Source organism: Ursus americanus, chromosome 3, assembly GCF_024610735.1.
Source record: "Ursus americanus isolate L20-20 chromosome 3, mUrsAme1.1.p, whole genome shotgun sequence".
NCBI lineage: Eukaryota > Metazoa > Chordata > Mammalia > Carnivora > Ursidae > Ursus > Ursus americanus.
This window is the reverse complement of record NC_142129.1, coordinates 75,662,660-75,676,950: the sequence shown is the minus strand read 5'-3', so window position 1 is coordinate 75,676,950 and position 14,291 is coordinate 75,662,660. Positions and strand designations below refer to the sequence as shown.

At 36.7% G+C, this 14,291-nt stretch overlaps 1 protein-coding gene across 2 annotated transcripts in view; it reads right to left on the bottom strand.

Annotated features, from left to right (window-relative positions):
• SEMA3D (semaphorin 3D) overlaps window positions 1-14,291 on the bottom strand; it is a 200,253-nt gene that overhangs the window by 24,133 nt on the left and 161,829 nt on the right. For both annotated transcript variants that reach the window (XM_087861124.1, XM_045793364.2), the window contains exons 12-15: window positions 6,908-7,130; window positions 4,973-5,061; window positions 3,063-3,104; window positions 112-269 (exon numbers count right to left, since the gene is read on the bottom strand). In XM_087861124.1, the coding sequence (XP_087717250.1) occupies window positions 112-269; window positions 3,063-3,104; window positions 4,973-5,061; window positions 6,908-7,130 (512 nt within the window). The remainder of the gene's footprint in view (window positions 1-111; window positions 270-3,062; window positions 3,105-4,972; window positions 5,062-6,907; window positions 7,131-14,291) is intronic.

The window sequence follows — 14,291 nt, the reverse complement described above, 5'->3', positions numbered from 1 at the left end:
GCAGACCATGTTTGCTATTTATTTTCTCTTGAAACTCTAAGACGAGGTATTCGTGTCAGATATTCATTGTGTAGAAACGAAGGCTATCCCTTAACTCGATGTGCCTCTTACCTTTTTGAAGTGGGTGCGTAGCGAGAGCATGCATTTCCATCCCAGGCACAGTAGGGGTCTCTGGCCAGACAACAGTCTGCACAGGCTTTCCCATAAGTGTCGCATCTGTGCAAGGAGAGCTGAACCAATCCATCGCGGGAGCCAATGTACAATTGTTGCTACAAATCAGGCAAGACGAATGAATTGGAAGCATCTTTCAGACTCGTCTTAAGAACTTCCCTTTCTTGAATACCCCACCACAGACCTAAATCTATCTCCTCGGGTGTCCCTTGTACAGAACATATGCACTTGTGTAGAAACATAACAAAGAGCAAGGTAAGTCAATCCCTTCTACTCCCGGCAGGATGGTGGCTGGATGATGTTGCACTGAAATGGACAGCATTCTAGAGCTAGAATAACCTTGGCAGTAATTTAAGAAGGTCAAAAACCAGCTGTTAGACTGAGGAATTAAGACGTCAAATTCTTTCTCAGTGGTTGAAAATGCGCCTTGGTAGATTACATCAAGCACAGATGCTTTAGGCAACACTGATGGTCTTCCTCTGCTGTGGCTTCTTGCATGAGAGATGACTGAAAAGGGATTTATAAAACTTTCTTGTGGTTTGAACTACCTCACTTGCTAATGAAGTATTTACTGATCCCTGAAGGAAAATGGGTTAAATGAGGGAGAGAAAATATTTGGTATCACGGTGAAGAAGGTATTAAGGAGGCTTGAAAGATGCCGTATCACAAACGAAAGGCTGCAGGATACTAAAAAACTTAGCACATAAAATGACATTTTGAAAATAAGCCCTGAAAATAAGGCACTGCTCTCTAGATTCATTCACTTGAGTGCATGTGCTGGAGGAGGTGTGGAGACAGATGTTACAGTTGGAGGAGCCAGCGTCTGTGCCTTCTGGGGACTCAGGGTCAGCACTCCTGGACCATGTCAAACACTGAACAGAGGGGGAAAACCTGAGAAGTAAATATTGACATAAACACCAGACATGTACTCAGCCTGCAGAAATCTGTCTTATACCTCTCTAGCCCGTGACAATGTCAGTTTGGACTTCCTGGTTGCTAAATGCAATGCCCCCTGTTCAGTATTTGTTTTACTTAAATTCTCTGTGGTGTTTGACGCCTAGAATGACACTTTCCTTGAAACTCTCTTCACTTTTTCTTGTTCTCCACCTTTATTCCCACCTAAGACTTCGGTCTCCTTTGATGATTCCTATCTTTGCATTAAATGTTAGGTGCCCCCTCTTTTCTAACCTCATTCCTTTGCCATTCTTATTGTCCAAAGAGTCAGTGGCATCTTGAAAACAACATCGAAGTGGACATACTGATTGTCCTAAATCTAGTCCTGCCACCCTGCCTTGGTGAGCGGCACCTCCCCAGTCATCCAGGACACAAAGAGGGCAGTTGTCCCTGAGTCCCCTCTCCCTGTCAGCCACCGTATCTTCTCCATTCTCGTACACAGAGCTCTTCACTTCTCTTTCTCTCCACTCCTCTGCCACTGTCAGCACCTTAGTCTTATCATTTCTTTCCTGGATTACTTGTAAGTGTCCTAATATTTCCTCTGGCTTTAGCCTTGTTTTCAACCCCAGGACTCAGTACCTCCTCCACACTGCCACACCACATTGACCTTCGTAAGAGGAAAATCTTATCACAACACATTCCTGCTGAAAATCTTCAAAGGATTTCATTGTCCTTAGATAAAATTTTTAAATTTCTTAGGAGGACATAGAAGGATGCCCCTAATTTTGCTCGGTTTTATAATCCCAGATTCATTGCTAGCCTCCTTGTCTCCTGCATACACATATGCCCTTTGCTCTAATTGTCCACAAACTTATTAGAAGAAGCCATGGTCTCTCACTCTTCACACCTTTCCAAATGTTCTCCTCCTCCCCTTGGCATAGGCTTCCTCATCCCCTCTTCTTTGAATTTATCTGGTTAACTGAAACATCCTTCATAGTTTGGGTTCATGTGTCTTCTTTGTGCTGTCTTCCCCTGCTCCACCTGGCTCCCTCTCAGACTCCCCTGTGTCCCCCCAGTATGTGCTTCCATTATTGCTCTGCATTGCCAACATGCTCCTTCTTCATCTCCTGGCTCCACTGTGGGCTTCTGGAAGTTAAGGGCTCTGCTATTCATTCATTTCTGTACCCTCCAAGGTCAGTAGTAGGCCTTCAAGAACTAAATGTTGAGTGGACAAATTAATGGAAAAGACCAAAGAAGAAACCTATGTAGATCTTTTCCCTGATAATCTCTGTATCATAACTAGGCATAGTAGATTAAGACAGTGTTAGCAATACCTTATGGTTCAACACAATGTCCCACAACTTTCTTAGCCTAATGCAAGTCTGAACCTCTTGAATCAAGTGGGATTTGGAGTATCATATCTGAGAATTGTGGAATCTAATAAATATTACTATTAGCTACCATTTACTTCACAATATACCAACTCTCTGTCTAGAATTTTGCACTCAGCATCCATTTATTAGGAGGTGGATTTTGTTTCCCTAACTTCGCTGTTAAGGAAATTGATTCCAGGAGTCAGATACTAAGTGGAAGGCTGGAGGTTGACTTTTGGGCTCTTCGCCACCGCAGTCCATAGTCTAACTTCTGGATTCCCTGATTAAAAATCATTTTTAGTGATTAGGGCTGGTATTCTACATGAATTTCTTATGGCCTTGACAGAAACACATCCTCAAGAGACAAAGAAAGTGAACTCAGTTTTCAAGAGCCAAGGGAAGGGGAGACTATATCAATCACTTAATGATATTTGGTTCTACTTCTCTTAAGGCAAGGACTGCAACAATGGCCTCTAATAGGTTATAAAAGAAACAAATAAGCTAGAGCTTTTTACATTATTCACAATTTAACTTTCAACTTCAATAGATTTTCCCTAAACTGAACTTGAATTTGAGCAACTTGTTGCTTTTGTGGCTAATTTTTACACAAAAATTAGAAAGTACCTGTTTCAGAGACAATTCCATGTTCAAGATGATTGATGAGTGCTGAAAAAAGAAGTCAAATGTTAATAAAGTAAAATGTTAATAAAGTAATCATTAACAGTCTTTTATAGCAGCCAATATGTTGTTTTGTCATGTACCAAAGATCACTGAAGTAAACTTCAAGGGTCTGTTACACAGGGGGGGAAAAGGATCTTAATGTTTGCTATTTCCTTCCAATGTGTGGTAATTCTACCTTAATAGAAAGTATCAAAATAGTTATTTTGAAGTATCTTATTACAGAAAAATTACCTAAATGTATGAAGAAATACTCCGCATTGAAAATCGCTCCCAGTTGCCCACAAGGCTTCTCCTTCTAAATCTGCTTATCTTAACTGCTTCCATATAATTCAAGCTAGTGTTGACAAGAACATCTCCATAATTATTTATTACCTCGTTCTGCTCTTACTTAGATCAGTAGTTCAAAAACTTGTTCAAGTAGCAGAGTTCTGGAAAGTTATAGTGCTCCTTGCGGATGAGCGTATTCTTTACGGAAAACTGCAAGCTATTGATGTCCGTGATTTTGCGATGTGAACTAAGGCTAGCTTTACTTGTAGACATTATGGCTTCGTGCATGCAATACAAAACTAGAAACATGAACGCAGAAGGTACCAAACTAAAGGATGGCATGCTTTAAAATTTTTTCATCTACTTATCATCTACCTCTCTCTCTATTTACTATTCATTCATTTCTCACCGGCCAATAGTTACAAACCAATAAACAGAAGCAGATATCAAAAGTTTAAGAAAATACATTAAAAAAATGAAAGAAAGATGTTAAAATGAGAAAGTCTTATCCAATAACTTTTTTTTTTTTTTAATGAAGGAAAGAGATTCATTATTTAATCTTAACAGTGGAATGCAAACAATTCCTCTTGACACTAACAGCCAACAAGTAAACCTTATTCTAAGGTGCCCTATGTATTGTGGGGGTTTTATTTTTGGCTTCTGGGTTCACACTTACATTTGACATCAGCTTCTCCCTCAGGAACACCCAAGACTTTGTTTTTGGTAGATGCCAGATAGCAGATCTTGTTCTAGTTAACTCCTTGACCACTATTATCATCACAATGTAAACAGGATCCTGTGGAACTTGGCCTATTAATTACCTTGCCTTCCTCTCAGTGGGGGGCTCTACTTGATTTTAAGGCAATAGATGTTCATGGGAAACAGCTCATTTTAATGAACTATCTCAATAAAAATGTTATGAATGAAACAACATATTTTTTAAAGGCTCCTTTCAGAAATACAATTTTATTTCTAATGTTATTCTCAGAAAATAATTTTAAACTAAATGTCATTGAGCATCTACAAAGAACGCCACAATTCAAATGTACTTTTAAAAGTCAGACATCCCCCAAATCTGGAAAACTATTATTTTAGATCTACTAACTCTTTAGGGGAATGTATCACACATAAAAAATGAAGACTTACTATCATGCAACCTTTAAAAAAAAAAAAAAAGAATTCCTTACAGAAAAGCAGGGACATGTGATTTATACACTCCTCCAGTTTTCTCAAATTCAATTGAGGAGAAATTGAAAAGTAAAATTTATAAAGTAGAAAAGCATCTGGATAGTCAAAGAGACCCCAGGCTTTCATCTACTGTGGCGACTTGTCTGACCATACGCTTAGAGAATAAAGTAATGAGGGGCAATCCCAGGAGCCCTGAATTTAGTGGTATTCTACAAGGAACGGGGAGTCCCATTCTCAGTTGCTTTTAAAACTTTTTTCCCATTGCTTAAGGAAAAGGAAAATAAAGGAGCCAAGTGCACAGACTTCTGCAGGAAAAGTGACGATGTATTTAAACACACTCTCCTATACCAAGGGCTGTTAGGTTTCACCATTTCTTCTGGAAGTCTGGACTGTCTTACCTTGAATATCTGCAACTCTTCCAATACTACTTCCTCCATATTCCACTTCTCCTTTGAAATGCTGACCACTTTGAGGACTGTCCCAATGTCTGAAAAAATACATTACCTATGATCCTGCTGTTTCTATTTCAGTGTTTGGCTGTAAGTATATGCCTAGCAACCTTCACATTGTTCCCCTCATTTTTCTTTCAATGCCTCTCAAAGAAGTCAGATTAAATAAAGCATGCAAGAAGGGAAGCTTAATGGATTGGATTCTCTCCTTCCAAAACATGATAGTTTTTAGCTCATAAAACACATATTATAAAGAAAATATTAAAAGACGTGTACATTCCTAGCAAAAGGAATATATATGTCTCATTTAAATATTGGTTGAAATTATAACTAAAGTGGAATGACCTTTTTGTAACTTGAAAGGTGAAAATATACTAAAATAATTTTTTTTCTCTCTCAATGTAAGAAGTATTTATTCAGTACTTATCATATCCAACTTACCATGAAAGGTAGGATATATACATTTTAAAATCATGTTAACAAATGATAGAGAAATTACTGAAACCAACTACATGGGGAAAATTATTGTGCACTCAACAAACATTTTATTTGCAGAAACATTATTAATGGGCTAGAAACTGAAGTTTTATTTAAAATTATTTTAGCTTAATTTAAAAGAGTAAACCAAATTTGAAAGACTATAAACCAAAAACTGACATTTAGTAAAATGCCTTAAATACAGGATCTTCTATTGCAGTTTCCAAGGTGGAATGCTATTACAGAAAGACAATCAAAAGAACATCTTAGAAAAAAGAAAAAAAAAACCCTCATTTGAAAATTAACTTATACAAAATAGATGCTTTTAAAATCCGGCACTGGGGTTGAAGAATATTCAAGTATGGTAATGATCCTATTTACACAAAATAGTCTGAGTTATTTAACTCTGTTTCTAAATGATTCTAGGATCTTTGAAAAATATTAAATATACGTTTTCCAAATGTCATAATTGAAAATCTATCCATCTTAGTTACCTTATAATTTTCTCAGTAAAAGTTAGGTAGTACCACCTAGTGGCTGAATGGCATTTACAACACTGGAAATGTTGACCTGGGAATGCTTGGGATGGGCACTGCAAATTAAGTGGCAAACTCCTTAGAACTCGTGAGAGACTATTTCAAATTTTGCCTGATTCATTAAATCATATAACATTTACCCAGGATGAAGTACTTTTGTCTAAATGATGCATGTTACCTTTACTGCCATTAGAATTCACATGATATTACGAAATGATACTTTTCTTTTTTTTTTTTTTTTTGAGACATACTAAATAAGCAATATTTCTTTTTCTGGAAAAATATTTTTTAATTGTTTTATAATTACTGAGTTGACAGACAAAAAAATTAAAATGGGCTCTAATAATGAAAGTGATACTTGCTCCACAAAATTCAAAGACAGGAAAAATAATTTCCAACAAGTTTCTACTTAAAGATCTTTACAAACTACTGCTTAATTTTTTGAAAAGCCATCTTAAGTCAACTCAATCAGCAATTCTCAAAATTGGGTGAAGGGATCCTTTGAGGGAGTTAATCAAAAATCTTCCTAGAGAGAGGAAAATGTGAAGTTTGAAAAGAAACATTGCTTAGCCATACTTGTTTAATTTTAATCCATAGTCAATCAACAAATATGGTGAGCACCTAATCTAAGCGGGCATATTGTAATTATACAAATATTTTGAAATCTCAAATAACACTAAAGGAGGCGGGGAGTTACTTATAACTGTCACTTAAAAGACTGTGCTATATGCAATGTTAAGAAATACTGACTAGATGTTAGCTAATAATTACTCAGTTTGATTTTGACCAATAATCTTTCTGAAGTGTTTGTTTTCTTTGTCTAATAGTGAAAAATTCTTTTGGAAGAAAGCATAATCTGATTCTAGCATACCTGTTCCCAGGAACATTACATCGTATTGGCCATCTTCTGCAACAACATGATCCACCACGATCTGGGTCAGTCTGTAATCCACATTGATCCTCTTGAATGTCGGTCCTCCCGCAACTGGGTATACTGATTTAAACATCACGGGGTGCCGCTTTATGAAACTGATGACATCATCTGGAAAATCTCGGGTGGATTTAATCAGTGGATCATAGGTTTTGCTTGGACACTGAAAAGAAATGGGGAGAGGAGTAAAGACATTTTTCACGCACCTGAGGAATTTATACTTACTTATAATAAGGTTTTTAAGACTTACCATTGATAATATTAAAGGAATGGTCAACAGGATCAATATAAAATCACATGTCCTTGTAAATAAAAGCAGTTTACCTTGAATATATTTAAATCCAGTTTTCTCTCTCAAAAATACTTTAATTATTAAAATGGAATATTATTCAGCCATAAAAAAGAACGGAATTTCATCATTTGAGACAATAGGGATGGACCCAGGGGCATTACGCTAAGTGAGATAAAGCAGACAGAGAAAGGCAAATACTGTATGACCTCACTTATATGTGGCTCTTAAAAAAAAAAAAAAAACAAATTCATAGATATAAAGAACAGATTGGTGGTTATCAGAGGCAGGGAGGGGCAAGACTGGCAAAATGGGTGAAGGGGGTCAAAAGGTACAAATTTCCAGTTATAAAATAATCACATCATGGGGATATAGTGGATAGCATAGTGATTAGAGTTAATAACACTATTGCATATTTGAAAGTTGCTAAGAAAATATACTTAAAAGTTCTCATCACAAGAAAAAGAATTTTGTAACTATGCATGGTAATGTATGTTAACTAGACTTATTGTATATTTTTCAAGATAAACAAATATTAAATCATCACTTTGCACATCTGAAACTAGTACATCAATTATACCTCAATTCAAAATTGTATATATTTTAAGTCCTTTATGCCTATTTGGGATTTTGCTTTTGAAATACTCTTTTCAGCTGCACTAGCACAAGTGAAAATTTATAATTTCAATCCCAAGGCAATTGTCTTTTCTTCCAAAAAGTCTGATCTCAGAAAGCTGAATATAAAACCCCCACGCTAGATGTTTCTGTTGTATTTTGAACTATTCTCTTCTTGAATTAACTTCAGATCTCAAAAGAAAACTGTTTTTCTTTGTTGGCAGGTGAAATGGCTAATGATCATCAGAGAGAACCTAGTAAAACAGATTATCCTTGCTTATTCAGGCTTCCCAAAGTTTCTCAAACTTTCTAAATTATATGTATTTTTCTGTATTTTCCAAAGTTTCCACAGTGGATTTGTTAGGAAGTTTACTGTTTCCTATGAAGACACATGAAATTTGAGTTGAAATAATTATGAAGAAAATGATCTATAAACATGGGTATATGAGAAATCATTATTTTCAATTTCTTTTCATTCATTTATGATTGCAGTTTTAAATTAAACCCATGATTATTAAAAATTAAATGGAACAAATCACCATGTGATAAAAATTACTTGTAAAAGAGCTTTAATAGTTTTACACTGTAATTAGTTTTTTTAATAACTGGTGTGAAAATTATGCTGTGAACAATTCAACAGCTCTTTCCCTAAAGGATCTGTGGAGGAACCATTCAGAGAAATTTTCACTTGCGTCTGAAATTGCCTCTTGTGTGCTTTTTGTGTTCACTAATTCAATAGTTAGCATACCCTGCCCCCTGGTGGAAAAACACAAAAGTTCAAACTAGTACAAATTAAATGAATTTGATGTGCCTTTACATAAAGAACATGAAAACAAAGAGAATTTTTTTTTTGTATTTCTGATTTTATTTGTAATCACCTTAGATTATGGAGCCATACTTTAATTTTTTTAAATGATTTTTTATTATATTATGTTAGTCACCATACAGTACATCCCCAGTTTCCGATGTAAGGCTCGATGATTCATTAGTTGCGTATAACACCCACTGCACCATGCAATACGTGCCCTCCTTACTACCCATCACCGGTCTATCCCATTCCCCCACCCCCCTCCCCTCTGAGGCCCTCAGTTTGTTTCTCATAGTCCATAGTCTCAACAAAGAGAATTTTTTTATAATTTGATTTTTTCACCAAATATTCACCCTTCCACATACCAAATTATTTTATTATTTCAAAATATTGTAATTCAGAAAGTTAATTCAGAACAATTCTGTCATCACATTTGAATTCTTAATAGACTAATACATTCTTGTGGAATGGAAAACTTTGGCTGTATGTTGTATTCGTAGAGAAGAAAATGAGTGACATTAAGGAAAGTCTATCAAAAAGCACTGCTTTTCCCCTATTTTCATATTTAGACAAGTTGGAAACATAATCTCCATTGAACTGAGCCATTTACACCAGGCTCTAATTAGAATCTTGTCAAGGCTTCAAACTGTACTTCTCAGATCCTTGAACTCAAGAGAATCATTTCAGGGAATTAAATGTACTGGAGTTAGTCACAATATGTGACCCTGACCTTCAGTTTTATAGGAATAAAATCATAATGGGTCACTAAATTAGAAGAAATCTCAAAGAAGTTGTATTTAAAAAAAAAACTGCTAATGATTTTCCGTTTGTAATTTGAGAATTTTTCTATCTTTTACAGAAATCTCACGTGTGGTCTTAAAAAAACTAAGCTTTTCCTGATATCTATTTGTTTGTCCCAGATCTGCACCAAAGAGGTACTGAATATTAACCATTTGGTAATTACTTAGCATATTCTTAACTGGATGCTGGTCTAAAGATCTAAGTGTCTTTAGTCATTGTTTCTAGCACTTAGCCTCCAGCCAAGAGGAATCCATCAACAGGATAATGGAAGGAACCCTATATTAAATAGATTAAGCTACAACTCAAAAGGATGTGGAGCTCAAATGATACAAAGCTCTTGCCCAACTACAGGCTGCACGTTTGAGGCTCCGTCAAAGGCGACTCATAGTGGGCTTATGGCTTCTACTGCCTGAGGTAGTTGGTCTATCATTAAAATCAAAGCAAAAGCATGATTTTGCTTGCATTACATTTTTGAAACAGCCCTCCAACTTAAGAAAAAAAAATTTTTTCTTTTGACCGTGCAGCTACAGCGTAACTACAGTTATACAAGTAGCCAAATTTCCAAAAGAAGTATCATTACATTCAAGCCACAGTTTTTGATACCAACGTTTCAAATAATTAGGAACTTTAATATGAGAAAAGTATAGATGAACAAAGACATGAACAATTTAGCAAAGAAGCAAACGTGACAATTTTCCTCCTTGCTCACCTCTGACAAAAAGGTTGAAGGGTAATAAAATCTAAGGAAAAAAGAAGAGAAGGAAAACCTGGTTTCTATTGACAATGATAAAATGATCTTTGGCAATGTATTTTTTTCTATGGAAGCTTTTCCACCTGGCAGACTGCCAGTGTTTGGATAAGATCTTTATCCTTTAGGTTGCTGTGCACAATCTCTGAGGTCCGCGTCTCCACTCTGCTTTCACAAATGAAAGTGATTTGGTAGAGTTGCTCCCTGAGGTTTAAGATAGTACAGTTTGAACTAAATATTGTTATTTTAACACATTAAAAATAGTGGAATTTTTCCTTTGATATCATACAGCTGTGTAGCACACAGGTCGAAAAATAACTGGAGATGTCAAGCAAGCCAAGCAGGTAAGACAGTAAAGAAGGAAAAAAAAAATTCCATAAAGGAAAAAGAGAAAGTGTGGGAAAGAGGCGCCCATGATCTCAGTGCGGAGAGATTGAGACTCACATCGGGCTCTGTACTCAGTGAGGAGACTGCTTGAGGTCTGCTCTCTCCCACTCCCTCTCTCGCCACTCGTGCTCTCTCTAAATAAATAAATAAGCTCTTACAAAAAGAAATTGTGGGAAAATGATACATCTGAAGTAAATGATCGTATTAGTTCCCTCCAAAAACCCTGGGAAATATTCCTATCGAAGCTATACGTCTCAGGTATTAAAAATCTCGTGAATTTTTGTCTATATGTATGTCCTCTTACTTTCTACGTAGTAACACAGTCCACCTGACTGTAGGGTAAAGAATCATTTATTTGTGGGCTCCAGCTTTCTTCACATTTGCCTGATTTCCACCACTTCAGTTCCTGTAGGAAATAAGTCAGGGAACTTATCTGCGTCTCCACCTACTGTGTTCAGAAACTCTTAAGGTAGTTTAATATTTAAGAAGGAAAGAAAAGAGCTATACCAAAATGTGAAAATGTGAGTATCTTGCTGGAAACAATAGCAGCACAGGAGTGTTCGAGAAAAGGGACCTGCCCAGGCGCACCGGGAAAGGACAGGGGTGAGCCCACCCGCAGCCAGCCCTGGTCCGGCACCTGTCTCCCAGGGCTGGCTGCACGCACGGCTGGCGAGGTGTGACCGTGTTATGCTTGGCAGATCTGCCTGTTTGTATAGGGCCTTCAGCTGTGCAGTGGGAAGCGACGGATAAGAGGAGAAAAATAGGTTTCATCCAATGAGAGCACTTTGCCCCTTGGCAAGGCACCAGACAGCTGTTAAAAGTTTTCTCCCCCTGCTGCTTCAGGCTGTTCTCTACAGGTTACACTTTCCATTTAAACAAATCAGAGGATTGCCTCATGTGAGAGAAGAAAGATGTGGCACAAGGGAAGATGAACCAGGCTTTCATTTTTAGCAAGATGAGAAAAATAAGCGACCTATGTAACGGAAGTCTGATTTTCATTTATATTAAAAAAAATGGCAATTGCACAGGTGCCATCCTATCCCCCTGCTGATACATCTAAGAGTCAGTTTATAACACGGATGAGGAAAGATCCTGTATTCAATGTCAGAGGCAGAAAGGCCAGGGGTGCAAATATACAGGCACATTTTTCTCTTTCTCAATCTCTCTCTCTCTCTTTTTGTTTGCAATTAAAACCCATCTTTATTGTTGTTATATTTGAACCTTGAATATTCTGCTATGTTTAAAAGGTAAACAAAATCTCAGGTTTCCTCTTTATTGTTCAGTGTCTAATATAGCAATATGTCTTCTAGCATTTGAAGAAATGAATTTCCCATCTGCAAATAGCCATTCAAAATTTTATTTAGTACCAGCAAATGAATTTTGACCTCTGGACCTAAAAATGTAATAGTAAGCTCCCCAGCTTGTATGAAGGTTGGATTCTGTCTAGCCTAACTGCATAGTAATTTAAAGACAACAATTAAACCAACAATTTTGGATCATTTACTTTCTAAGTTAAATAGTTTTAAGCTGAATTTAATCTAGTGAGACATTTAACAAAACATGGCTGTAGCTCTTTCTCTTTTTTAAAGTTTCCTTTCTTTTAGAGGAATTTCTATTAGACAGAAAGGAAAACACTGTTGAACATAGTAAGTGGCTTAGGATTTGGACAACTTCATTTTGAAAGAGAATGTTGGCCCCATGGAAAAGAAAGCTGAATGCCAGCTGAAACGATTGAGAAATGTTAGAAATCAGTTGTCTCTCACACCGTTTCAGAGAAACACAGCCTGTATATGGTTAATGGAAAATGATAGTGATGTTTTGTCATACACTCTGTTAAGTGTAGTCAGATTTGGGAATTTAGAGTCAGGAGGGCCCAGATTGTACACCTGTCTCTGCTTCTCTCTTCTGAAATCAAAAACCCAAAGGGACAGAATTAAAGATATCCTCGGTAATTCAGGGGTGGTGACGAAGTAACAGTTTGTTATCCAGTAAGAGGAAGGCCATGCAGCGAACAGATGTCGAGGAGAAAATAAAACTGTGAATTTAATATAATTGAGGCTTCTACAAGTTAGTGGTGCATAAAATGAGATTTTCCCAAATTTTCCTACAGATTGTTAATGAATTAGGAAAGTCTTACTTAAAACAGGACAAACAACAACAAAATGTTAGCCATATTGCACAGGTGCCTAAGTGTGAAGCTAACATGAGATGCCGTGAGGGAATTCTTCCATTATTTTTCAGTCCCGTTTGGTAAAACTATCACAGTCTAACACTATACAAACCAAAAGGAAGTTTAAGATACTATTTTCTAATTAAGGTTTTAATTTTAATTCCAGTATCGTTAACAGAGTTATCTAAGTTTCAGGTGTATAATATAGTGATTCAACCATTCTGTAACTTACTCAACGTTCATCATGGTAAGTGTGCTCTTAATCCCCATCACCTATTTCTCTCATGCCCCTACCCACCCTCTGGTAACCACCTGTTTGTTCTCTACAGTTGAGTCTGTTTTTTTATTTGTCTCTTTTTTTCCTTTGTTCATTTATTTTGTTTCTTAAATTCCACATACGAGTGAAATCATACGGCATGTCTTTCTCTGATTTATTCTGCTTAGCATTATACTCTCTAGCTCCATCTTTGTTGTTGCAAATGGAAAGATTTCATTCCTTTTTATGGCTGAATCATATTCCATTGTTTGTACTTTATCCATTCATCTATTGATGGACACTTGGGCTGCTTTCATAATTTGGCTATTGTAAGTAATGCTGCAATAAACATAGGGGTCTATGTATCCCACTGAATTAGCATTTTTGTATTTTGGGGGGTAAATCCCCAGTAGTTTGATTACTGGATCATAAGGTAGTTTTATTTTTAATTTTTTGAGGAACCTCTGTACTGTTTTCTTTTTTTAAAAAATATTTTTATTTATTAGACAGAGAGAGAGAGGGAGAACAAACAAGAGGAGCAGCAGAGGCAGAGGGAGAAGCAGACTCCTCACTGAGCAGGGAGCCCGATGTGGAGCTCGATCCCAGAACCCTGGGATCATGATCTGAACTGAAGGCAGACACTTAACTGACTGAGCTGCCCAGCAGCCCCTCCATACTGTTTTCCACAGTGGCTGCACAGTTTGCATTCCCACCAACATTGCACAACGGTTCCTTTTTCTCCACATCCTCACCAACATTTGTTGTTTCTTGTGTTGTTGATTTTAGCCATTCTGATAGGTGTCAGGTGGTAGAGGATACTATTTTTGAATTATGTATTTTTCTTTTCGCATACTATGTTCGGAGTCAGCCTTAAAACATTTCTTTTCTACAGGAAGACAATCCTTACTTACTTGGGCCAGCTTACATCACAACTCAGATCTAGTTTAGATTAATGAAGACATATAATTCCAAGAATGATCGGCTGTACGAAAAAAAGGTATTACAAGAGTATGTCGTTGCTCACGCAGGACAGTTTTGGTAGATCAGGAAGAGAAGATAGTGTGCCTGCAGAGTTTTGAAACTTGTGGATTCCATGGTTATCACAGACCTCTTCTGTTGAGAACTTGGGCCAAAGTAAAAGTTGGAATATCTAAGAAATCACTCTAGTTCTAGGTGAAGTGCCATCGCATATACCCAGTCTGCTATATAGATCAAGTTATTAAATATAGATCGAGTTATTAACATTATAT